The 27148-nt window shown below is 36.0% G+C and overlaps 1 protein-coding gene across 8 annotated transcripts in view; it reads left to right on the plus strand.

The window, feature by feature from the left end:
- Window positions 1-27148, plus strand: part of CDC42BPA (CDC42 binding protein kinase alpha) — a 117966-nt gene that overhangs the window by 19232 nt on the left and 71586 nt on the right. For all 8 annotated transcript variants that reach the window (XM_035322090.1, XM_035322095.1, XM_035322091.1 and 5 more), the window contains exons 5-10: window positions 19641-19734; window positions 20268-20468; window positions 21047-21295; window positions 23664-23743; window positions 24882-25048; window positions 25930-26052. In XM_035322090.1, coding sequence (XP_035177981.1) covers window positions 19641-19734; window positions 20268-20468; window positions 21047-21295; window positions 23664-23743; window positions 24882-25048; window positions 25930-26052 — 914 coding nt within the window. The remainder of the gene's footprint in view (window positions 1-19640; window positions 19735-20267; window positions 20469-21046; window positions 21296-23663; window positions 23744-24881; window positions 25049-25929; window positions 26053-27148) is intronic.

The following is a 27148-nucleotide window of genomic DNA, read 5'->3' on the forward strand; positions in this document are numbered from 1 at the left end:
TGAAAATAAGAAGGACGGACGGAAAATAAAGTTTGTTTGAAAATGGTCCTTTTTAACTTTGAGCCTTATTGGGAAAATTCTTAAAGCCAAATTTCTTTCACTGAATTACTCCATATTAAAAAGCAAACAAACAAAACCCCAAAACCTTGCCTTTCAAGGAATAATGTTTATAGCAAGGCTCAGTGATTACCAGAAGTGATGGAGCTTCCCAAGAGATAATGCTTACTACGTTTAGCATAAAAATTCATTTGACTTCTGTGATATTTGCAGAAGAAAACTTTCTGCATTAGAATTAATACAGATCTGATTTGAGGTCTTTCTCAGTGTCTTATGAAGTTGGAGGTGTTTTCAGAATTTGATAAACTTCTTTTGAAGACAAAGATTCCTGTTGGTAAGCTATACATGCGGAGAGAGAGAGAGAGAGAGAGAGAGAGGAAAAAAAAATGCTTTAATTTTATGATCATTCTTTTCTGAGTATTTCTGACCTAGAAATATTTTCTACACCTACATGCTTTGATATCCAGAATCAACAGTAGGAAAGTAGGACAAAAACATTTTTCTTGATTCTGAATTTTTAGTCCCGGTGACTGTGGTTTGGAGGGTGTAATTACTTCATTGCTTGGTGACTTAGGATACAGAGTTGGTGACTAATGCTGTCAATAATTTTGTCCTTGCTTAGAAAGCTAAGAATGATGCAGGCAGAAATGAGGATGGCAGTTGTGTGATGGAGTCTTTATTATTCTCAAGTCTTTTGTTTTCTTAGAAGTAGACTAACTGCCTCATCTTTAGTCTTCTACAAACTTTCTATTTTGTTTTTGTCTCTTTTTGTGAGCACAGTGTTTATTTCATACTATCGCCATTCATATTGTCTTGAATTTTCATTTACTAATACTCTGTGCAGTACCATTCTTTACCTTTTCTTCTTAGTAAATGAAAACATCCTTGCATGAAGTCTGATTCCTGAAATGGCATTTCAGGAAGAATCGGTCCGAATAACCATATGTACGTTGATGCTGCTCTACAGTAAGCGTTTCCCTGATGTTATATTTTCAGAAGAGCTGTTCTTTTGTTAGAAGATTCTACCCCAAGTTCCTCTGCAATAATGACAAACTATTAGTAGCTTTTAACTTCTTACTTGAGGAAAAAATAGGTCACTTAAGATCCTACAAATTAGAACACTGTTTACAAAGCAAATGCTTGAGTGTGGTCATGCTTCATTCAGTTGTGGAAGGTTTCACGGCTGGGGTTAGGGATGCAAGAACTTGTGGAGTTTTATCTGAAAAGTTGTATAAAAATTTTTATTGACTCAGGTGCTGTGATATTTGTGCTGTTCAGGTTTTCTTTATTAGCTCTTGGGGGATATCCTCAACATTTCCACATGCAGTAGGAAATAGTGGTATTACTGCCATTGTAACTCACTAATTTTCAATAAATAATTTTTTTAGATGAGTACTTCTAGAAAGGCTTGGAGGTTTGGGGATTGCAATAAACAAGGAAAAATAAGAAATCCATATGTGCTTTATTACAAACACTGGTAATAAAGGGAAAGTGCTGGAAAATAAAAAAAGATTGGAAAACATAATGTTTCTTTATTTAAACATGGGTCTATTTCTAAAGAGTTTAATAGTGATTTAAAAGAATTAACTTTCTGTATCTCAAACACTTCTTGATTTTGGTCTGTTTCACAGTATTGGAGCTAGAGGTAGGTTTGGGCAACTGAAGGAAGTTTCTTGTAAGTTAAAAATTTTCCTGACTTATTTTGCAGATAGCAATTTTTGAAGCAGTGTTCCATACAAATTTTATATGTTCATTCTTAAAGTTGTTGTTCACTCTGAGTTGTCTGATAGCTTTAATCTTTCTGAAACTTTAATTACAAAGCCACATATAATATGAATATTACTCCACATGGTATATTAGAAAGAACTGTGTTCTATCTGTACTACTTTAGTCTCTCTGCTAGAATATTTCTCCCAGTGGAACCACCACAGTTCTATCACACTGAAAGGATACAGGTACAATATAATTATCTGATGTATCCAGTGCCCTCTCCTCTGTCACTTAAAACTGATAAGCTCTTAGCGTATAGATGAGGTTTTTGTTGTCACCCTTAACATGCAGATATTTACCTTGTACACTGTTATATTTCATCCAATTTCTATTACTTTAGTCCTCAGTTTAGCCATTTCTGTACTCCTGATATTCCAGTCTTCTATGCAGTTACTGCTGCTTTCCAGCTCCACGTTACCTGCAGATTTAATTTGTATGCGTTTGTTTTTATGCCAAGATTTTTAAAGAAAATGTTGAATCAGTTTCAAAACGGACCGTGGAGGATTTCCACTAATAATCTTGCTTCAGCTCAATTTTATTTCCTCTTTCAGCACTACCCATTGTTACCTCTTTTAAACTCATTTCCTTACCAATACCTTTACTAGTCCTGACATTTAATTCTTTCAGTGGCACTATTTCTCATGTGAAAAAAAAATATATAATAACACTTTCATAGGTGATTTTATGTCAATTCCTAACACTGTGATTAAAAAAAAAAAAAAAAAAAAAAAAAAAACCTGCTCCTGATGTGTTGAGTGTGCAAAGTAATTTAGATTTTGTATGGTCTACCATGATATTCATCAAAATCATTCTAAATATTTCACATTATATTTGAGGAAGTGAAAGCAGTATAACTTTAAATTAGTTTATATATTTTTTGCCTTTTATTTCCAATAGATCATAATAGCATTCTCCTTTGCTATTCACTTGCATTGCAAAGCTGGATTTTGTTTTCAAGAATATGAAAACCAAATTGGTGTCAAAAATGAAATTAAAATGCATTATTTAGAGTGATGGCTATTGTCCAATGTACTTTAAAAATGTTGAAAAGTTGCAAGTCTTGCATAAACATTCATTCAATCTTTGCTCATTTTGCTTCTTTAAACCATAGTTCCTGGAAAATGCTTGTCTGAGATTCTGTATTACTATTGTCATGATTGCTTTTGACAGTCAAATGCTCAGGAGAGTTGTGAATGCTGAAATGTAAAACATGATTCACATTTGAATATCATAAGTTGGATTAACTTGTCTCTTATCATCAGAAAATCTGAAGGATTCTGGAGATGTCAAGGGCAAGAAACACATCATTTGTTTATTGTAGTAGCTAACTTCAAGCTCCATCCCTTCTCTCAGATTTAATTTCAGTTAAGGAAAAATTACTGAGAATAAACAGCAATTAACATGAGTGTGATACACAAACAACAGCAACAACAAAAAAAAAAGAAAAAAATCACAAAAATGAATTGTGCATTGCCAACAATTGTTACGTCAGGTTAATTAAAAACTCAGACACAAACAAATGTGGAAGCTGCTCACTGCAGTTTCCCTGGGGAAATAAAAGTTAGTTATTCTAGTTATGTGCTCTTCTGTCATTTTCCTGCTTTTTCTGCACCCAAAAATGTGTTCCATAATTTTAAAATGAATTAGTAACTTCTGTACTGTGCTAATACATCTTACTGATTTACCTACCTAAACGTGTTGCTATCATCTTTCTACTATTCTGTCTGACAAAGCTGTGCCTGTCTCAATATATTCATGTCTTCTTCCCAGTTTACACCAACAGAATGTGCGTACCTTAAAGTAGCATGAAGAAGCTAATATAAGATCTCTAACACTGGTACTTTTGAGAGAACAGTGGGGGGAGAAAAAACACAAACAAAAAACAAACAACAAAACACCACTATTATCATCCTAAATCCAAACCACAGCACCATATCAGCTACTAGGAAGAAAATCAACTCTATCCCAGACAAAGCCAGGCCAGTACAACATTCAAATAGCATCAGTAATAATATTATTGAGATTTGTAATTACATTTGCATAATATATTAAACAGAAGAACTCTGAATACCTTATCTCTGCTGTGTGCTATTGTGCAGAAGATCAGAGCTGGTGCTTTTGGTAGGCTTTATTGAAAAGCTTAAAAGCTGACCATAGACAGAACAAGAAACTGAAAAGTTGGGTCTAGCTAAGAGGAAAAATATGATTAGCTCAAACAGGATGCAACTGGTAAATTCTTGTTCTTAACTGACCTTATTCCAGTATAGGTGGTTGTCTTTTATCATTATAATTCTACTCGGTCTTATAGAAACATAGAATCATCTAGATTGGAGAGAGCTTCAAGATCATGAAGTCCAACTGTCAACATGACCTGCTGAGTTCCATCACTAAACCATCTCCCTTAGTGCCATGTCCACACCTCTCTTCAATACCTCCAGGGGTGGGGACTCCTTTGCTTCCTTGGGCAGCCCATTCCAGTATCTGGCTACCCTCTCTGTGAAGAAAGTCTTCCTAATGTCCGATCTAACCCTCACCACCACAATTTGAGCCCGATTCCCTGCCTCCTTTCACTTGTCACCTGAGAAAAGAGATTTGCACCCTCCTTGCTGCAACCTCCTTTCAGGTTGTAGAGACCAGTGAGGTCTCGCCTCATCTCACCTCTCCTCTCCTTCCCTTCCGCTTGGGTTTGGTTTAGTTTTTGTGAAATTTAATTCTAGTTTCTGCTTTTTGAACCATGACTTTATATCCATGACTCTGTATTTATTTCATTCAAATCTCAATGTGGGGTTTTTCTTTTATTATATTGAAGAAATTAAATGTCAGGCATTTACTACTACACCACAGTAGGACTACTACATGTCCTACTACTATGTAGGCTGTATACTCTTCAGTTCCAGGCACATGAGAAGAAAGAAGATAATTTAAGTAGACATCTTAGGGAATGTTTTCATATATTAAAGGAATCAAATATCCAGTTGTTTGTAATTTTTGTAAAAGATAATCTGAATTTGAGTATGAAAATTTCAATATTTAAACAGTGTCCTTTGCTTTCCAATGTATTTCTTTAAATCTGTGAAAACAAACCCAAAAAATAGCATTATGCACATAGGTAACTTTGTGAAGTTTTGCAGGAAGTATTGTTTTCTCAGAATATTTTGGTGATGATGATGATGAGAACTGTGGAAAAGCTTTTCTGTTATTAAAATAGACACCCTGCTGGAAGCTGTGTGGATGATGATGACTTGAGAAAAGCCCTTCCTGCTTAGAGGAAGGATTTTTGACTCCATGCTTCTGAAAGTAAGGAAAGTCTTACAGGATGTTTAGTTTATAATTATTAAAATTTGTTGTTTTATACTCAGACTTGTACCAGAAGCAGATCAGACACATCACATATGTCCAAGGAAGGCTTTTGATTAGCTCTGCTTATGTACAGTTTTAATAAGTTTAAGTTCTGAACTGCTGTTCCCTGTTCTAAAGAATTTGTGCTTCAGTTTCTTATCCAGAGAGAGGAAAGCAATGCCTGAGTCTCAGCCAGAGAAGAATGATTAATACAGACATTAATCAAGTCACATAAGTTAAAATATCAATACACTCTGTAAAAAACAAATGTCAAAACTAGCTAAACCTATTTATTTCAGAACTCATGGTAACTTTCTATAACATTACATATAAACAAGGAGGTAATGTCATTCTCCTTGCTAGCCCATAGGTGCACAGTAGAAAACTAACTCCACTTAAAAGACAAGCAACAATGAGATTAACTGTAGGTTAAGTGACTGAAAATAGCAACTTTGATCCTCAAGTAACTAGCTATTGAAGTGGAGGAGGATATGAGATGGTAAACAAGCATTCCAGTGAGGGAAGCAAAAAGGGATTGAAAATACAAGTGACTTCTGAGAGTTGTGGTGGTGTGGGTTTTTTTGGTAGTTTTGAATATTCCTGAATAGCTTTTTGTTTGATATTCTCTGACTTCCTTTTAAAAATATAAATTCAACCACAGCTTTCATTTAGTAGCAGCAGTTCTTTATTCGAATGTCTTTAATACAACACTTGTAATTTAGGTGTATCAAATCAATAATGTTTTAATCTAATAATGAAAAGAAAATCGGCCATGCTATGAAGTACATTGTTTCCTACTATATTTTCTCACAGTAACTTCTGAATTACACTTTCTGTTGATCTACAGGAGATGGACCTTGAATCAATTTCCATAGTTTTCACGAAGCTGCAGGCTTCTGATTTTCCTTGGTGCTCCAGCAAATTTGATATAATCTTTTACCACCTCATCATTCAGCTGTCTGCACAGGATGTTTCTTTTCAGCATTTTAAAGTCTTCAGAAGTCTTTTCCTGTCAAGCTTCTTACTTGGGCAGTTAGTGGCTTTTATGACATTGAATATGGAAAAGCACACTAGAAAAAGTATTAATCAAATTGTTATTAAAATAATCTTGTCAATAGTCAGGGTAGGAATTTAAAACACATCTCTTCAAGGGGTTACAGCCTCTCATTTACTGTTTTCTGCCCTCTCTCCCCATTCTGCTCCCATATGCGTTTGGAAAATTAGGGAATTGGTCTTTCTAAGGGAGGAAAAAAAGCCCAATTTATTTAATGATGAAACTTGGGGCGCACATACACTGAGTGGTAGTGGCATAAGGGAAGGAACATTCTGGGAGGGGGCACAACTGACCCAGCATGGGAGTTGCTTGAGACAGCAGAAAGTCTATCCCATTTTGCTTGATCCACCCTGGTCAGATGAAATCAATGCCTCAGTCTCTTACAAAAGAGACTGAAAAGAAGTGTGAGAAGCAGACAGGGTAGAACAGTCCATGAGTGTGAGGAGTTTAAGTGAAATCCAAGTTATATAGGCCAGAAATCTGTTACTTTGAATGCATGAATGCAATTTTATTGTCAAAACAAAAGCATCCATACTGTCTCAAAATAGCAAAAAAAAAGATTAAAAAAAAATCAAAAAGTGGTAAAACTGTTTTTCAGACTGGCACAGAAGACTCCTACGGAGTGAGTCTTCTATTCCTATCTCAGGATCCCCCTGGGAAAAAAAAAAAAAAACAACGCTCACTTTTCTCATTGAATTAGCTCTGCGTAGCTGAAAAGCTCACGTCAAATAATGATGTAAAAAGTACTCTGTATCACCTGTCAGGGTAGGACTTTTGAGTCGGAAGATTCCTTATCAGCCTCTCAGTTACTCAGGTTTGGGGAAGGCTGGACGTGTGGGTGAGAGTGATGTGCCAGGTGTAGGTGCTGTGATGCAGTGCGGGAGGTGTTGTGGCAGCAAAGCACTGTGTTCCCAGCCAGGGTCCTCAGACCGAACAGCTCCACATGTTCTCTCTTCTTCATTCTGCCTCTAGCAGGGCTTGGATTTAGCCTGTATCAACAACATTGATCAGGTTGAATTAGCAGCTATTCGTGTAGTTGACATGGAATGAATAATAGCATGAAATGATCTGAATTTCCAGTGAAAGACATTTCTTCTGTCTTCCTTCTTTTGCACCCACGTGTAAGCATGCATTCACACGTGCTCGTACTCTTTCTCTGTACTTAAAAATAAGTCACTTTGCATTTCTTCTATTTAACTGCAGCATGTTTTGTAGTTTTTAACAACTGGTAAGTAGAATTCCTCAAACACTTTATTTTTTACAGATAACCAGAAGGTAATAAATAAAGTGCCATACTTGCAACACAATAAAGAACGTAAAGAAGCTGTGGGGGAGCAATAGGAATTATTATTTCATGAGTAGTAGCTTCTTTGCTCTCCACTGTTCTACTTTTTACTTCCTCACTCAGAAGGAATCTTCTTTCCTGTTAGCACTTAACCTATATTCTGTTAATTTAGGGCACTGTTAAGTAGAAGACGTATTTGGAAAAGCCATGTTCTGTCTTTTATTTTTCTGTGGCTTTTCCTCTCACCCCCCTTTTTTTCTAGGTAGCTATTTTGAACAACACTGACTTGTGTTGAGAAAGAGGAATCGCGGGTATCTCTGTAACTACTGAGTAAATTGGATGAAGAAAGAGGAAAACAAAAGGTCTGTGCAGCATGTTCAAATAGTTGCATAGTAGTGTTGTTTTCTGAAACATTCTTTCTGCTAGGCAGTCCTTCAAAAATCTGTGAAATATGTGAAATCTAAAGCTATAGTGGCCTAGGGTAAGAACAGTAAAATGTATAAGATATAACTGCTTCTTCACATACTTGCTAACGGCAATGGCAAATGTTTGGTTTATGTCTGTTCTCTTAGGATGGCATTGGTTTTCTTCTCATTGTAAAACAGAGGTTTTTTAGCATCCAAGGTTTACTTTGCATAACTCAAGAATAAGAAACAGTTACTCCCCATTATTACATTTCTATAGCTTCATTGCAATTTTTATTGCTGATCAAGTAAATGGAGGGGAGAGGGATAAGATCAACCTCATGTTAAGGCTGTATATCCTTGCTTTGGGAAAATGGAAGACATTCAGTGAGCTTAAAACTCATTTCTGTACAGACCTCCCTTTACCTCATTTTCCATAGTTCTTGATGTATTTATACCTGTGTGTTTATTCCTGGAGGAAGATAGAAAAGGTTTTGGTTTGCTGTGGGATGCAGTATGGACCCAGCAGGTATTTTGTTTCTTATCAGTTCCAGAAATTTTCTAGTGATTTGCAGCTAGCAGCTTGCTTCAGCTCAGGGTTCTTACAGATACACCTGATAATTGAAAACAAAAACAAAACCTCCGTGTATTTGTTGATACAGATACATATTTATAAAGATATGTATTAAAAATTGTTATATTGTCCTGACAGCTTTTGAGTGAGATTTCTTCAGTGAATTCCTTCCTTAGTATCATCAGTGCAGTTTTAAAAATCTATGAAAAATGTTCATTGACTGTCATTGTCAAAAACAACAACGTCCTGAGTTTAGGTTGTATGGTTTATTCTTAGAATTATTTAGTGTGATTGGATGATTCAGAGATGATGTGTGCTTGTACTGAAATGCAGAGAGCAAAGATCATGGATCCAAAATGAGAATCAAAAGGAAAGAAAGCATTTATCTGCCTAGAAATATGTATCAACATATTCTAGCATAGGTAGTAATTTAAAGTGTAACAGCTGGGGATATTCTGGATTCCTTTGCAGCCTCTCCTTTCAGGATTTCTTTGACAGATGGCACTCACAGATGGACATAACATTCTTAAGGAGCTTACTTCTTCTACTCCTTTACCCTCCAGTAACTCATGATACTATTAGAAATCTAAAAGCTTTGACATGAATTAGCCTTACTTAGCAGACTTTAATTTTTTAATCTTTAGAATACGCTGCTTGGCTGTGGTTGTGGGGTTCTTAATCTGTTTACTTACGTTCTTAGAAGCCAAAATGGAATTCCAATAAAGTGGAGATAGCAAAATGTGGAAAAAATACAGTCTTTTTCAGTTATTTTTAAATTGTAATTTTATTTTTATTCCTACATTTTGGAGGAAAAGTGTAGAATGATACAAAAGGATATGGTTCAGCAACTCATAAATAGCTCTGTCAGCTGAAGCTCACAGAATCCAAGCAAGCTGCTTAGTATTCCATTGCAATTACATTGAAATCTTAAGGGAATAAACTTTAATATTTTAATTTTGGTGGTCAGTGAAAATTCTTTCTATCCATTCATGCAAAGCAGCTTGTTTTTACTAAGTATATTTAAGTAACCACCTAATAGACTGTCACCAAAAGAGCAAACGGTGTTAAATATTATTGAATACACTTGGTGTGATAGTTATTTCTCTGTTAAATGACCAGTGTTGTACCTCAATATCCATGCAGCTTTGGACTGAAACGTGAAGGGCATCATTCTCTCAAGTGTGGGCTCAAACAGTCCTCTTCTCTGATGAATGTCACTGGTGTGCAGTTTCTGTTGAGGAATGTGAAACTATTAGCAGAATGATTGGATCCAAAAAAAGCATTGTGACAGCTGGGCAGATTAGAGATGCAGAAATACTGAGTGCCCTCAGCTAGGTACTCCACTGCATGTAGTAGTAGTTTATTAGAAAACTGGAAGAACAACAGTTAGAGATGGAGAAATAAAACCTTTGTTTTGTTTTCCAAATGCTGTGTAAGTTAAAGGTTCCCAACTTTTCCTTTGCAAATAGTACGCAACCCACTGTGGCAAAACTCCTGGTTCACAGCCCACTTTAAACAGCTTTTTCCTTTAGGGCCACACAACTGTAGGCGGCATGCCAGATGCCAGTCTGCTCCCTCCCATCACTTTTTTTCCCAGAGGTTCCTCGATTTCAGGTTATGGTTGTATTTTCAGCACAGGCACAGTTGTTTAGTTACACAAAGGTGTAATTTAAACACCCACTTTGCAACCTTCAGCTGGGAAGTGGGTTCTGCAGAACCATCAATAAGCAAACAAACCTGACTTAAATCCTTTTCTTATTGGACGTATTTATGTACTCTGCTCTGTTGCCGGTCTATTTACTAAGCTTATTTTTAATAATAATATATAGTACGCATATAGTTACAGAAAAAATATAAGCACTTTAACTATGGAGTGCATTATTTGGGGTGAGAAATGTAGGCCATGCACTTGAATACAAGGTTCAGATAAGTAGTCCAGGCCAGAATAGTGCCTAGTTTGCATTTTCAACAAACTCCACCTATTTTATTACCTCACTCTAAGTTTTACATTGATACTGTTGTTTTTTTTTTATTATTAAAAAAAAAAAAAAAGCCTTTCTTGATTTCCTTTGCTCATTAGGTTGACTTGCTCATTGAGTTGACTCAGTGAATCTCAATAGGATTAACTGTTCAGCCAGGTTAAGGACAGAGTCCTCCATTAAGAAAAACAAGAGATATTGGGGGAAGCTGTGGCTGTAGCTGGCACAGCTGATGCCAGAGACTAACCATATGAGGATGCTATGTTTCAACAGAATAAAGCAGCTAGCTGATCCGTTAACACTGTCTGGTGCTAAGTGTCAAGTCTTCCTGAAATGCCTGCATTAAAAAAAGACTCTTGTTTTGGGGTAATAGACCAATAGTGCTGGTGCTTCCTTCAGAGATGCAGAGGAGACCTGGAAGCTCTGCCCTGCTGCAGCTACAGACTCCTGAGCTGAAGCCATTTGTATGAGGAGATGAGTCCCCAATGGTACAATTCTGACGCAGAGAAAGTATGTGCAAAAGAGCAGTGGTATGGAAGGCAACTCGTTTGGTATTATCTAATGGCTTGAGGCCAATCTTGCCAGCATTTATCTTCACAGTGTCATCAGTGTCAAAGACTGACCTTGGTTGCTGAGCGTTCTGCGATAAGAAGGGGCTTTGTGTTTGTTAGGCTTTGGAGCAGGAAAAGGAAGTTTTTCATTTGAACTACTTATATAAGCTTGTCTACTGTTAAATGTTAAGACATGATAAAAACGATTTTGTCTTTTTACCTGTCATATCCTTGCAGAGTTTAGAGAAAGAGAGAGGCTTTGCCAATATTTTTTTTTTTTTTATGAACTGGAATTTCCAGTGCAAAAATGCTCAAGTTACTAAAACTGAGGCTAAAGATGCTAAAACTGAGGCTAAAGTGTCTCGAGCCACTAGAACTAGGAAGTATATGTCCCGCTATGGTTGAATATTTAGCATCTTGGTGATTAAAAAAAAAAAAGTCCTGTTTTTTCTTCCATGTTTTGTTTGCACATCTTTCAAAACTGTACTTGTGCCTGAAAATTTCTGCATCCTGAAAAATCCTCAGAAAAAAAAAAAAAAACTATTTTAAACTATTAGAATTCTCTGAAAATCACAGTGCAAAGCTCTCATGTTTTCATGCATGAGTTACTACTTAACAACACTATTATTTACAAGATTAATGAATTAAACATTCAATTCTGTATGTGTGACCAAGTCTAGGTTTTAGCCCCATCAAGTTTTTTGATCTACCACGCAACTTCTAGGGAAGCTTCTTAGCTTCTATATTCTCTCTGTACTGCAAAATCACAGTCTGCTCCCCCGCCTTTTTTTTCTTTTTGTTCCAGTTCCGATGTTTGGTAGTCAGGCTATTTCATTTAATTTCTATTTTTTTAATATGAAGTTCAGTCAGAATGCATTGGGTGTCAGAGTTCCTGTTGGGCCCTTGATTGTCTGCAGTAAGGAATTGTGATTCTGCTAATGCCCAGAACTCTTATGTTTTTGTTTCATAGATGTTTAAAATAATATCCGTAAATCAGCATTGTAAGGTACTAAATTGAAAATGTTTCTAAAATGACCTACCGTCCTTCTTGCTTTAGTTTATAAAACTGACAAGAAATAGAAATACTAGACATGCAGGTGACTTTGCCCTGACATCTCCTCAAAATACTTGACCAGGGTGCCCAACTGGATGTGAGAGTTTTCTCCCTGGGTATCTGGTTCTGATCGCTGCTTAGCATTTTGGATGATAGTAGCCACGGGTAGTATGTCACTGACAAGCACTAGTCAAAAAGGAATATTTCAAATTACTTTTTTTCTGAGAAGAAGAAAAGTTTGATATAGGCAGCTTTTCAAAATAATTATCCATATTTTAGAGCTGTTACCGTTTTTGAGATATCCATTATTTTAAAGGAAATACATACATATAAAGGTCACAGGGAGCTATTTTTCCTAGGTTAAAAATGTTTGGACATTGCTGTGTGGTGGAGCATATATTTATAAGCCAGTAACTCCACTCAGTTCAAGCATTTAGGAATGAGTATCAGTGCCTGAACAAACTCAGGAGGTATATTTGTTGGCTGATGTACTCGTTCCCTGTTATTTGTTATTATTTCCTTTATTAGCATTTGAAATTCATAAAGGGTATTGGATACAATAAGGTATACACTGAATAAACACAGTAAAATAAATACTGCATCCAGAAGACTTGTCTGAGTGGCAGAACTTAACAGCAATGCAGAACTGTAGAGAAAACTCTAGAGAAAAGGCCTGGGAGAGTGCTTTGAGAGGTCAGTCTAATACTTTCCCTCTGCTGCAAGGCAAGATCAAACTATAGCAAAACCACTCTTGGCAGATATTTGTCTAACCAGTTCTTAAAAAAAATATGATGTGATGGATATGGTAAAATTTCCCTAATCAACTTGTTACAGTGTGGTATTGTCGTTATTATGAAAGCGTTTTCTAATGTCTAATTTAAGGATCTTTCCTGGGAATACTACTTGTGTTGCCCAAATCAGTGTGGATAAGAGTTTGCCTTCTTTTTGTACGTTATACTTCAAGTCTATGGTGCAAATTCTTTGTAGTAGAAGAGGAAAGTAGTAACTTCTGTGCCTACTAAAAGTAAGGTAATTTCTCTCAATATGGTTTAAAGATTTAAAAAAATATTCCATGTCAGAAAACGTAGTCTGAAGCTAAGTAATTTTGGGTTCAGTACCTGATTCTGTCTGTGATGGTTGGAGAAACCATGAATTTCTGAAGTAGGCATGCTTGTACTAATTTCTTTCCATGTGTTGTCAATTAAGTTTATTTGCTAGTGCATGTTCTGCATCTAATACGTGTGAATTTGATTTCTACATTGTCTGTCGCTTAGTTTTGTAATATTACTGAGAATAAATGTTGGTTAGGGTGTGTAGCAGTGTAACTATAAAACTGCACACACTGATCGGTAAGCATGGCTGTATATCAGATCTAAACTTTTATCATATCGGTTTAGTTCAGCTGTCCTCGTAATTGATGGGAGTCTGTCCACTGACTTTAATGAGATTGAGATGAATCATCTCCTGCTGAGAGTAGAGATTCTCTTAGCAGAGGTAAATTACTGGCTGTTCCTGGAACAACGCATACATAATTACTTATTATCAAAACTTAATGAGAAAACAAAGGAGTTTTACAGTATTAATACACTGTTTAAGAAAAACAAAACAAAACTGAACCACGTCATTGCAAGTTCAAAATAAAATTGTTTATAGCATTTCTCTTCTTTTTTCATGTACTTCCTTTGCTTATTAAGACTTAAATCTTAAAGTGTTTAATCTGACTATTCCTATAGTTTTCAAGGCTATGTGCATGGCTACTGCATCTTTTTAAATTCCAAGGTTTCGTTTGTCAGCTTTACAGAAAGCAGGCTTAGTTTACTATAAAAAACATGATACAGCTGTTTGAGTGCTATGTAAACAATAAGGTTGTGATCAAAATTATTTACGTTATTTTGAATTCAGTCGAAATAATCACATTCAGGATTCCACCCAAAGCTGGAGGGGTGTCTGTTTAGGAGAAGGCACACAGCAGAGTCTTGATAAGAGGAATGGTTAATCAGGTACAACATATTCCAGTTTTCTTAGGCTGTTACCTTGTGCAATCTTACTGGGATTACTAAAGAATAACTGCCAACAGTCTTAATCTAATTTGTCTCAGTGCACATTGGTCTTTCTGCCAGGTGGAACATATTTCTAGTTTTGCTCACTAGAATGTAGATAAAATTTGGTTGGTAGAATATGGCAACTTTGATATAACCCGGAACAGAGTAATAGATAAAAGAAATAAGCTCCTGGACATGACTGCCTGTAGATTTGACTGGAAAAAAAAAAAAAAAATGAAGGAATTAATTGACTAGCATTCTTGATGGCAGGTCACCAGCTGTTTCACTCTGCATATCTAAAGCAGGCTGTCAGTATGGCATTGCTGAATACCTTCATAAAAACTTTACAGGTGCCATATTTTCTCATTTCATTGGAATGCTGCCAAAACCAAATGTTTTCCTTTTTTGTTATCATGGTTGCAGCATTTCTGTGTGAGAAGAGGAGGTGTGTGGAAGAAAAGGCTGTCTGAAATGACAGAAGGGAGCGAAATAAACTGTTTGCAGACCTTACATTCTGACTAAGGATAGCCCTGTGTGGATAATTATAACCACTGATGTCTGCTTTTAACTTTTTTGGTTTATGCTTTTGGGGGATCCTCTTGTATGTTTAATGAGTAAATAATACACTGTGATATCCTCAATTAGTAATAAGGTGTCTGCATCAGTCTCTCTCTGCCAGCAGTTAGACCAGAAACTAATTTATTTTTTGCATCTGGTGGTATTTTAATTTGCATTGGTGATAACATTAACAAAACGCTGTTCATATGAAAAATAATTGAATATAACCTATTCTCTTTGTTTCTCTCTCAAGGAGAGCATGTCTTGGGGTGTGTGATCTGTCTAAAAGAGTGATGTTCTCCAGATTATCACTTTGTTATCCATTGGACTAATATAAACTGGTAGTTCTGCTATCAAATTGCTCCTTTGATTTCAGATAGGTCCATTTCTTTCTTCAGGCTCAGCTGGCATTGAAGTTGTTGAATTTAGAACTCTATGAACCTCTATTGTCACTTCAGTTCTGCTGCTTTTTCAAAAGCTCAGCTGTGCTTGTGAGGACAATATTAACATCTGAAACATTTAGTCCAGTGGTGGCATATCACAGAATCACAGAGTGGCTGAGCCTGGCAGGGACCTCTAAAGATCACCCAGTCTAGCCCCCTGCCAAGCAGGGTCACCCACAGCACATCGTACAGGATGGCATCCAGGCTGGTTTTGAATATCTCCAGAGAAGGAGACTCCACAGCCTTTCTGGGCAACCTGTCCCAGTGCTCTGTCACCTCACAGCAAAGAAGTGTCTTCTTTCTATTTATCTCTTCCCCTGCCTCCATGAGGTTGCCCAAGAAAAAAATATCAGAGTAGAATAGTTCAGTTGGAAGGGACATTCAAAGATCGTCTTACCCAACTGCCTGACCTCTTCAGGGCTAACTGAGAGTTAAAGCACATTACTGAGGTCATTATCCACCTTGCTAGGATGCCTGTTTCAGTGTTTGACCACCCTCACGGTAAAAACATTTTTCCTGGTGTCTAGTTTGAATTAAGTCAATGTTCTTCTGGAGTCGCTGCTTCCCGTGCTGTAGACATGCAGAACTGCTTGTTGTCTTGCAAATAACTGAATAACATTGATTCAGTGATTCAAAGAATGACATAAATGAACCTCAGGAACAGGTCCACACTGAAATCATAAAATCATCAGATAATTCATGTTTCATAATTCAAGGAACTTCAGGAGATCAGTTAGCCCAAATTTCAACATGCAAGACCTCATGATTTGTTGAGTATCATTTCGTATCAGAAACGAATCCAGGAAAAAAAATGATTCACAAGTATTTGTTTGCAACTGGAATGTGCTATGTATGGGTTTAGAATGTTTCAGAGGGAATACCTTTTCTTGAGTCTTACCGAACAAATGAAATTCAACTCTGGCTCATTAACAGAGAAATCAAAATATATGGCAATAATCCAAATGTCTGCTGAAGTCTCATTGCAGAATTTTGTTTACATTAACACAGTTTGTATGTAAAATGGTTGGGTTTTAATTATGGCTCAAGAAGGTAAACTTATTTTAAAGAGAGTTGAGTGAAGTCGTCCAGAGAAACAGGCCAATCTGAAGTATGAACAACTCCCCACATTAAACCAGGAAGTATTAGGAATGACATTACTACACAGAAGTCAATATAAGGAAGGTTTGTACTTCTTTGGGTATGTTGGGTACCCATACCTCCTTAATTCACTGTGGTGTACTTTCAGAAGAGCTTGTGCAGCAGATTTGCTTTTTACTGGGTCTGTCTCTAACAGCTTATACACATCACCTCCTATGTTCTTTGCAGTTTTCTTCTTCTGCAGGTTTGCTCTATTTCAGAGCTCTAAGAATGAAGGGACTTTCACTGCAGTTTCAGGAGATGCTGCTAAACAGTACTCTAGAGAAAGTGTGAATGCTCTTTGTTAGTAGTGCTCTATGTTGCAGTACCAAAGAAGATTCCTGTACGGAAGAACAGAAGGTTAATGAGGAAAGAGGACAGATGAAGTACGGACTGAAGGAAAAAGAACCCAGTGGGAGTGGGAATGTAATCTGGGAAGTGACCATGGGGATATACTGACTGCTGAGAACTTAGGAGAAAAAAGTTCACGTGTACAGGCAGGAAAACTAGGACTAAAGAGTGAAGAAGCTGACAGAGAATGAAATCAGCGTGGAGGTGATGCAGGTTTGATGGGCTGTGGAAGATAGGATATCTCAATTTCTGAGGTGAGTTTAAGAGGCAGGAAATGGTAGGAATAGAATTACAGCTGAGATGGAAGCAGGGGTCCAGTGCATACACCAAAGGAACTGGGATAAGCCAAGGAATATGGCTAAGGCCATACTCTGTTTAGAAGAGAAGAAAAACGAGTTCTGATCACTAAAGGAGTAAACAAATGTCTTCAAAACAAAAACCTGGAGTAAAGCTCTTAATTTTAATGGAATCTAAAAAGTGCTCAGCAGAGATGTGAGGTTTATGACATTAATTTTCCCCATAATGAACATTAAGTTGGCTTCTTTTTCCATAACTGTAAAAATTTACTCATGTAAAGTTATTTCTGAGCCTCACAAACTTCACTGTGCAAGAAATACTTGTTCCTCTGAGTGCTTTCAATGTTTGCAGTTTTGTTTTAGCATACAGATGACAGAATAAGATTTTTCATGTTTTCTGCTATTTTGTGAGATGGGGTGGGGGAGGTCAGTTTGGTTTTATTATACTAATTATTATTTCTCTTAGGAACATACTAAAAGGTAGAACATGGATAAATGGAGTCTTGAAAGTGACTCATGTTTTTGTTTAGCTTGAACTAGGTCCAGCTTCCAAGAGGAACTTGCATGCTTTTACAAAGCATTTTATACTGAAGTTACATTTCCAGAGGCCTCCATAGCATGTGTTTGCTTTCAGTTAGGAACATGGTTTTGGTGGGTCACTGTAAAATAAGTAAAACGATTTCTGCAATCTGCAGGTTGCAATTCTTTGGCATATTCAGAGTCAGTAAAATTCAAGAGGAAGAATGCTATTTAGAGAATGGGTTTGGTTAATTTTTATGATTTGCTTTGTAATGAAATGTCTTCATTATGCCATGTCACATGATACAAAGAGTTTAATTTTACATAGAGTGTTTAGTTGTTCCTTTATAAACATTTCTACATTTTTGTAGGTAGCTAAAATTTATTTTCAATATGGGCCACTTTGAGTTTTGAAATTGAGCTTTTACCTTGTGTTTTTATCCTGTACAGCCTCTTAGTGGTTGTGTGCCAGTATATTTGGTTCCCAAGATGCAGTAGATCAGAAACTGATCTCTGAGTTTCATTCGAGTTAATGGTGCAGCTTTACTGGCATAAGTATCGGTCTGGTTGCACGGGGAATCTGAGATACCAGCAATATTATTGATACTTAAAATGAAGAGATTGAGTGCCTTGGAGGCAATACCAGCACTGCTCTTCATGCTCGGTAATATCTGTTGTTCAAGTCACAAGACACAAACTGTTAGGCATTAAATCAGTAGCTGTGCTGTGGCCCCGAGGACCCTGGAGAGCTGCAGAGTTGCACATTGGTTGTTACCTGGGATCTGCCAGCACATTCTCTTGCTCTGCTTGTCACTTCTCTTTGTCTTTTGCATGCTGTCACTTCTGGTGACTGGGTCAGTAGCGGGCCTGAAGAATGGGAGGATTGCAACTTTGGTAGTAAACAGGGTTTTGTGGTAACCCAGCCGCATTCAAACCATGGGTGGTCAGGTGCCTGTGCCAATTTCAGTTAAAATAAAAATACTGCTTTGAAAAGACCGGGGGGAAATAAAAGTAAATTGTAATAATGTTTCTGCTTTTGTAAATTAACTTTTTAAAGTTGTGAGTGAATCAGGATTGAAGTTAGTTACAGTAAATGGATATTTATAAAAGGTAGTTTGTAAAGCCAGATGCAACATGTGAATTACTGCATATATATATATCAATGTGAAAATATTGGAGCAAAAGCCTGATACAAAACTGATGTCTTTACTGATATATGATAACCCTAATTCACAAAGTAATCTTTCTTCAGAACACCGTGTTGGTGCTATATTAATTATCACTGACTGCGTATAACAGTGTATAACTGGGTGTAACTGGGTGAGAGCTTTGCATGATTGCTTCCATAATGCCACTCAGGGTCACTTCCTAATTTTGCCATTATAAATTCTCAACAAGCAACGTTTAGAACAACAACATGAGCTGGCAGTGTGCAATTGCTGCAGCCCAGAAAGCCAATTGTATCCTGTGTGGCATCAAAAGAAGCTTGGCCAGCAGGTCAAGGGAGGTGATTCTCCCCCTCTACTCTGCTACACTTTATCTGTATTTCAGTATACTTGCGTATCTGTAAAACATGAGACAAAAAAAATAATAAATCAATTTTGCAAAATAAGGAGTGTTTGTTATGATGCCTGTTTAGAAGGTTTTTTTTTCCATTTGTATCATGACCTGAGTGGGACAGATGCAGATTTTGGCCAAGCAGAGTTGCAGCAGTCTGTACGATGGCTTTGTTGGTCATTTCAGCAGTATGACAGTGGGCTGGTATTTGAGAGAAAAATGCAGAAGAAATACATTAATTTTAATAATGTTAGTTATTTTAGTGTTTCATTAACTTTTGTTCTATAGTAAAAATTGTAGATTATTTGATGTTTTCACAGTTTGTGTTCGTCTTTCACTTGAGAGCACTTCGCTAAAATTCTTCAGATGATTTAAAGTTTTGTTTACTTTTAGTTCAGAGCTAATAAAGTTGTCTCTTCTACCTATGACAGATAAGAAGAGTTTGACTGCACAATTCTTACTACAATCAATATGCATTATATGATTTGATGTACAGCCCCTGCCATGAAATGTCCCTTGGTATAAGTTTTGTTACATGATGTGTGATAGTGTTCCATCTACTGATTTTCTCTGTTTTTCAATGATAAAGAGTGTTGCAGAGTTAATGACTGGACTATATGTTATGCAATACATTTTTGGACTAACTCTGAAATGTTTTTTTTATTTGCAGGGATATTAAACCAGACAACATTTTGATGGATATGAATGGACATATTCGATTAGCAGATTTTGGTTCTTGTCTGAAACTGATGGAAGATGGAACGGTAAATTAGAAAGAATGATATATTCATAAACACATTTTCCTCAGTCCTTTGCTAGCCACTAAAATTATGTTAATAAAGAGAAAAGGTGCCTTATGTCAAATGAAATGGAATTGTAGTGGTATTGGTATGTAACTAGCCTCAGTTCAAAATATCACTGCATGCTGTTTGGACTTACTGTTTATAAAATGCTTAGGTTAATATATGTAATTACATATATTATCTCAAATACTTTGTAACACTCCAGGGCATGATATACGCCCTAGAACATAATTAATCAATAACAACTCTAGACCAAGCATTGGCAGTTTCTTCTTTCTCTTTTATTAAATATTTGTAAGAGTTTATCAAAAAATGTCATTGGAATGCCTATTAATGAAGTAACTTGGATGCTTAAGTATTCTTTTATAAATTTAGAAGCTTTTTTTTGTGTTTAGGTTAAACTAGGCTAAGTTTATATACATGCACAGTGCCACAAGCAGCAGTGTCTGTAATGATGGAAGTTGATTTTAGTCCTGCACATGTAACTTCTACAGGTCCAATCTTCAGTGGCAGTTGGAACGCCAGACTACATCTCTCCAGAAATCTTACAGGCCATGGAAGACGGAAAAGGGAAGTATGGGCCTGAGTGTGACTGGTGGTCCCTGGGCGTTTGCATGTATGAAATGCTTTATGGAGAAACACCCTTTTATGCTGAGTCCTTGGTGGAGACCTATGGGAAAATAATGAACCACAAAGTTAGTGCATTTTCTCTTTCTGTCTCTCTCTGAGCTAATTTTAATAAGCAATAGGGTAACTTGGAGGTGTATTTAAAAATGAGGCTTTATGTAATTATTATGTCAATGTTTATAAATGTAGAATAAAGTATGTTTCCATATAAAGTCTATGGTTATGGATTGCAGATGACTTTGCTTTGGGATAAAGCAGTTCAAAGCTAAAATGTGGATTTGGAAACATGGCTGCTAGTTCACTCTATGGAGCAAGTCTTGGATACGTCATATTACTCCTTTTGTGTTACTTTCTTCTTTTGGTTCTATTGGTTGGCTTATGCAGCAGATTCTTAAATGTTCTTCAACTTGGAGGTAGCTGTAGAATCCAACAGTTTAAGAGAAATTCAAATAAGAAAATCTAGGAGATAAATTTTTAATAGTTTCTATCCTTGTCAGAAATCTTTCTCCTAGAAACCTTACTATGTAAATTTAAGAACCTGAGTATTTGCACATTTATTTTTCTACATAATAGTTTTCACTCAGAAGAGTGATTTCTCCAACTTCTTGTTGGTAATAAATAGTTTTCTCTTACCTTAATTTTTAAGGAGAGGTTTCAGTTTCCTGCTCAAGTGACAGATGTCTCTGAAAGTGCAAAGGACCTCATCCGAAGGCTCATTTGTAGCAGAGAACATCGACTTGGACAGAATGGGATAGAAGACTTTAAGAACCATCCATTTTTTGCTGGGATTGATTGGGACAACATTAAAAACTGTGATGCACCTTACATCCCAGAAGTCAGTAGCCCCACTGATACGTCAAACTTTGATGTGGATGATGATTGCTTAAAAAATTCTGTAAGTATATAATTAACATTTTGAGAAATCTGTTTTTGTTTTCTACTTTACAACAAAACATGTAAATGGCAGTTTATTTCTGTGTGTTCGTGATGTTCTGCACAAATAATAAATAAATGAAGCTTTGAAGAACCTGTAGGGTGGTATACATTCATAGCTTGGAGTCTGATCCTCCAAGTGTGGATCTGTAGGGATAATTTCTGTTAAATATTGTACAGTCATTGTAACTTTGTCTTACTCACACATACGACTTATTTGCAGTCACAACTTCTTAGTGTCCAAGTTTTTAAAATAATAATATATTTGCATGTAGGTAGTCTGCAAGACACGATTTCTAATAGAGCATTGTTGATATTTGTATTAAGTTTGCATAATGCATTTTGTTGTAGCATTGTATTAGTAATTGCTCGTATCTCTGCCAAATCTCAGTTCATTCTGACTAAAATTTTTCAAGCTTCTTTTCTGACTTAAATTGAACTTTGCGAAAATTTAGGAAAAATGTTACAGCTACTTTTTTTTCAGGAGAAATCTTAGTGAGAAATAAATAATTTTGCCTTTGCTAAAAAGCTTGCAACTGATGATTGTTAAAAATCTTAGTGTTTCTATGCTTTTAAATGGGACCTTTGACAGATGATAGGGATGCTAGCATCAGAGGAGTTCCTTGTGTCATCTCTTTGGAAATGCATTTTTATTTATTGAAAGGCGCAAAAATATGTTGCTTGCATGTGAGGTGAAGCATTTGCACTGTTTTTTGCTTTTGTTTTCTGAACTGCTTATGCTTCTCAGTTCCATTGAGTTTCCTGGACCCACAGATAAGCTTTAGTCAACACGACTTGATATAGGCAGGATGTGACTGCTATTTACATTCCCATTCCTCCAACAGCGCAGTAAAACCAGATGAAATCCAGTGGTAGAGGTATTCAAGTAGACAGATCAGGCAAATCAGTGTGGCTGCATAGGAACAACATGTATTTTTTACATTTTTTTTTGCCAGTTTTTATAGTGAATGTCAAAATGTTTGGAAGAGGTGGAAAAACTCTCAACTTGAACTATATGAAAAGTAAAAATGCTATGGTTACAGTGTATAAAGCAGTTATTCTCAGTTATTCTCAGTTATTCTCCGCTTGAATCTAGTATTGCCCATTTTCCTTCACAACTATTTTTATGTTATAACTTTTTTATATGGTCTTCCAGTATATTTGCATATTATTTAGTCCAGGGACAACGGTCGGGGTTAGGTGGTAAAAATGGATGTTGTCTGTAGCAGGTCTTTGTAAAGCTTGATTATCTTCTGTAGCTTATTCACACTGTCTAAGCTTCTCCTGTCTAGGGGCCTTTTTTGATATGAAAATCATTTTTCTGCTAGAAGGTCAAGTTTGTGATGTAATATCATTGAGGTCACCATCAAAGAAGTAATTTTGGATTTCCTTTGAATACAGTCTTGTTACCTGTTCTGTCCTGCTAAGTTTTACATTAAAACATGTACAACTGGCTCTCTTCTTCTTTTTCTGTTTGATTTCAGGAAAAAAATATAATAAAAAAAAGCATTACACTTTCTTTTATTTCAAATGCTTTATCACTCTCAGGGTCACAAGCTTCTTCTCAGGGGGTTGCCTTCGATGACCATTATGTAAGCAGGCATTATGCAAGACAGACTGGGAGGCAACCTTTAGTGTAACAACATAAACCTTGCATCTTGGGATTAAACAGGAAACTTTTAACAGTATACTTAAGAATATTAGAACTCATAAGGTTCCAGAAATGTAGCAACAGGGTTGTTTTAGCCTGAAGAGAAACTCAAAGATTTGTCTCCATTTGTAGATGTCTGTAGTTTGTTGATTTGTCTGGCAGAGAAAAGGAACAATGATGATAGAAATGTTCAAAACACTAATGGGGTTAGAAAACCCTGTTATAATACTTTTTTTTCTAGAAAATGTACAACTGTTGTTTTCTCAAAATAGAGAGAGCCTACTCAGAAAAGGGGTAAATCTATAGGCAAAAGCCCTGCTGGCTGAAGAGCAGAGAGGAGTAAAAGAGGAAATAAAAAATACTGTGCGCTAAGAGCTTCTTGAAAAATTGAAGGAGTTAATTGTCTTTTAATCTTTATTATATTCTGCTCTCCTCCAATGATAGCCTGTTTAATCAGAAAAACATTTTTATGCCAGCATGTTATATTTTATATATTGCCTGCTATTATAGGTAGATTTAGGTGATGCCATTTCATATTTGAGCTGTATGTAAGGATGACTGAGAATCTAGTTAATATGATATTGTCACTAACACTTCACACATGATTAAGCTCTTTTTTTATTATTATTTTTTAATCCAGTGGGATATTACTTGCTCAACTGTCCTGTTATTTTTCTAGGAGACAATGCCTCCACCATCACACACTGCATTTTCTGGCCATCATTTACCATTTGTGGGTTTCACATATACGAGTAGCTGGTAAGTAAGATTTCTGAAATTGTCAGTAGGATAGTTGCATAATATCCTGTTTCTCTCTGAAACCCGCTGTAAACAGATTACAAAGGAATGTGGTATATCAAGGAGATTACCAGGGAATAAACTAAAATGCTGTTTGTCCAAAATACTGAACCTTCTGCAGGTAAAATTTACATCAATGTAAAGGTCACCAACTGTGTTCAGAGGTGTTATGTTGAAAATGGTGGTTTTCAGACAGTGTAAGAAGTTGACCACTTATGGCAAAGATGTGTGGACCAGATCTGTGGACCCAGAGAGAACTTGGCTTATAAAGCTTGAACTTAGTAGAAAACTGCAAGGTATCATAGAAAAATCTTTCGGTCATGATTTTGACTTAAGTAGCTTGTGGTTATGTGAAAAACTTTTATTTCTAGTCCTTTGAAACTCTTGTAAGTTTGAATGGGAACAACAAAAAAATACTCTTAATTGATATTTTGTATTAACATGATATTTCTCATGGTCATCTCTACTGCTAAGTAAAACAGTAACAAGAAAATCTATGTACTCTTCCATAATCATTATTTATTTATTTTTATAAATGATCATAACTATTGAAAAGCCAGGTGTGTTTCTGCAAACGTGCTTAGTACTGGTTATGTGAGTTGACCTGTAGACTTCGAAAGGATTACTTGCATAAGCAGCAGTATGTATAAATGAGTATACACAGAACCAAGGCCTCACCGTATTTCTCATATATAGATGCTCTGATTTTCATGTGATAATTTCACACCATTTGTTGTAGTTGTTATAAGTACAGTATTTGGCAAACTTGATGAATAATTTTAAAATAACCTGTTATTGTAATCTTACTAACTATCTAGACAGTCACTTTTTCCTATCTGGAAACTAACTTGGACTGTCTGTAACGGTCATTTTTAATCAGGAGTTTATTCACCTTTATATTACTAAAAATGCATTGGGAATATCAGTCATGTTAGGTAGAAATGAATTCAGATTTTATTAAGCACATACTGACAAAGTATTATTTTATTGTGTAATGAGTTACGTAGTTATTCACAATTTAAACAACTTTACTGTTTGTTTTTTAAATTTTAAACATGTCCTGTTGTAAAACAAAATACTGTTTAATTTTCTTTCCCAGTGTGCTTTCAGACCGCAGCTGCCTCAGACTGACAGCTGGACCACCCTCCATGGATCTTGATGCGAGTATTCAAAGAACTTTGGAGGACACTTTAGCAACAGAAGCTTATGAGAGGAGAATAAGACGTTTAGAACAGGAAAAGCTTGAACTTAGTAGAAAACTGCAAGGTATCATAGAAAAATCTTTCGGTCATAATTTTGACTTAAGTAGCTTGCGGTTATGTGAAGCACAGTTTATTCAGTGGAGAAAAAAAATATAACTCATGGATTGCTTTCTTGAAGAAAACAAATCTCTTATTTCTGTTGACATATTAAACTTCTGGTAGTCTTTATGCCTGAAATATCCTATGTATGTAACTTCTTAAAATATGCTAACACTGCTTGCACTGTCTTATATAACCATTCTGGCGTAAAGATTTAATAACCATTCTGGCATAAAGATTTAATTCTAAAAATCTATAAGAACTTAATTTGTCCAGCTGACAGCTGCTGAAAGTAATTGGCCCCTAGTCATTAGAAATTATGTATCGTAGCATCCTGAAAATTATTGACATCGTAGCATCCTGAAAAAAATGGCCATTAGCCATTAGAAATTATAAAACATAGCATCCTAATCTGTAGACATGTCTAGTTTTTTACAGGAGTAAGACTTGGTCTTGATGGAGACTGGAAAAGATTTTTGACACATAAATGACTGTGTAACCTAATGCAGTGCTTGAATTCTCAAAGTTTTATGTTGCTTTCTATTGTTTGGGGGGAAAAAAGAAACATGTTTTTTCATTAGATTAGAGGCATTTAATAATAATTACAATGTAGTTTTCTGAAATATTCATCGTAATTTAAATTTCTACCTTAATGCTGTTTTTACTTTAAGGTTTTGAGTCTGCACGTTAGGTGTTAATGTCTGACGGGATATGGCCTTAAGTGTATACATGTAAAAGCCCTTAGTAGAGGGGCTTTTTGGCATGTCTTAGTTAACCAGTAATATCCTTCTGACCACCCAGATGTCAGGCATGTAATTAGTTCCTCTCTTTTACATCTGTTTTTAGAGTCTACCCAGACAGTCCAGGCTCTGCAGTATTCAACAGTGGATGGCCCAATTACAGCAAGCAAAGATTTAGAAATTAAAAGCTTAAAAGAAGAAATTGAAAAGTTGAAGAAACAGGTAACAGGTAAGTTATAAATATTAGTGTAACAACTGTAACAGTGAAGAATACTTTGACAAGATCTTTTTCCCCCAGTGCTTTCCTTTTAAAGAATTTTCCTATCTATTTTTACTTCTAATTTGATTGTTTGCTTCTCAGTTGTAGTGCAACATTTTTTTTTCAAATTCAGCTTAGTACTTAGTACTTGAGTAATTTCAGTTGCAAAGGAAAGGAAATTTCAGTGACTTCTGCTATTACCATTAGTTGTGAATTTCCACTGGTTTTAAATAGTGGTATTGCTAATTTACATGGATGTGAATCAGGCTCTACCTAAGAATCTGAAACCATGACCAATTTCCTTTGTGCTTCCTTGTTTTTGTTTTGTTTTGTTTTTTTTCCTCCAAAAATGTAGTGCAGGAGTAGATAGAGCAATTGTTTGGTTATTTTTTGCTCTGTCATAACTCATTGCTGTCCTTTTACAAGTCAAAGTCACTTTGCTGTTCTTTTACAAGCCGCTGTAGCATACCTTAGTATTTCTCGCTTTGTGTGCAAGTACATAGGTAGTAAACTGGAAAGAAGGAAGGTATTGATTCTTGCTTACAGGGCTAAACAAACTTGAGGGATGAAGACTTCAGTCTAGCAGTTTTAACAGTCTGAAAAATATTTGGTTTGTGGTTTAAACCAGTAGACAGCTAAACGCCACACAGATGTTTGCTCACTCCTCCTGCCCACAGTGGGATGGGGAAGAAAATGGGAAAGTGCAAGAACTCAAGGTTGACATAAGGACAATTCAATAAGAAAGAAAAACAACCCCCGCCAACACACACACACACACACACACACACACAAAATACTTTAAGCTTGAAAATCATTTTTGAAATTTGTGTAGGTTAAGAGCTGAATTTCTTAAATTAATGTAATGTTATGATTTTTTAGAACTCTCAAACTAGTTAAAAGCAAAGACTTACCTAGTGCAATATCCTGTGTCTTGAAAGAGGCTACTGGGAACATTTATGGAGAGTCAAGGAAATTCAAGATATACAAATTCATCTTTGCTATCCTTACTCTCCCATATTCACCATATTTTAAGAACTTCTAGAGTGAGGATGATTTTTATTTAGGA

This window comes from Oxyura jamaicensis, chromosome 3, assembly GCF_011077185.1.
Source record: "Oxyura jamaicensis isolate SHBP4307 breed ruddy duck chromosome 3, BPBGC_Ojam_1.0, whole genome shotgun sequence".
Lineage (NCBI taxonomy): Eukaryota > Metazoa > Chordata > Aves > Anseriformes > Anatidae > Oxyura > Oxyura jamaicensis.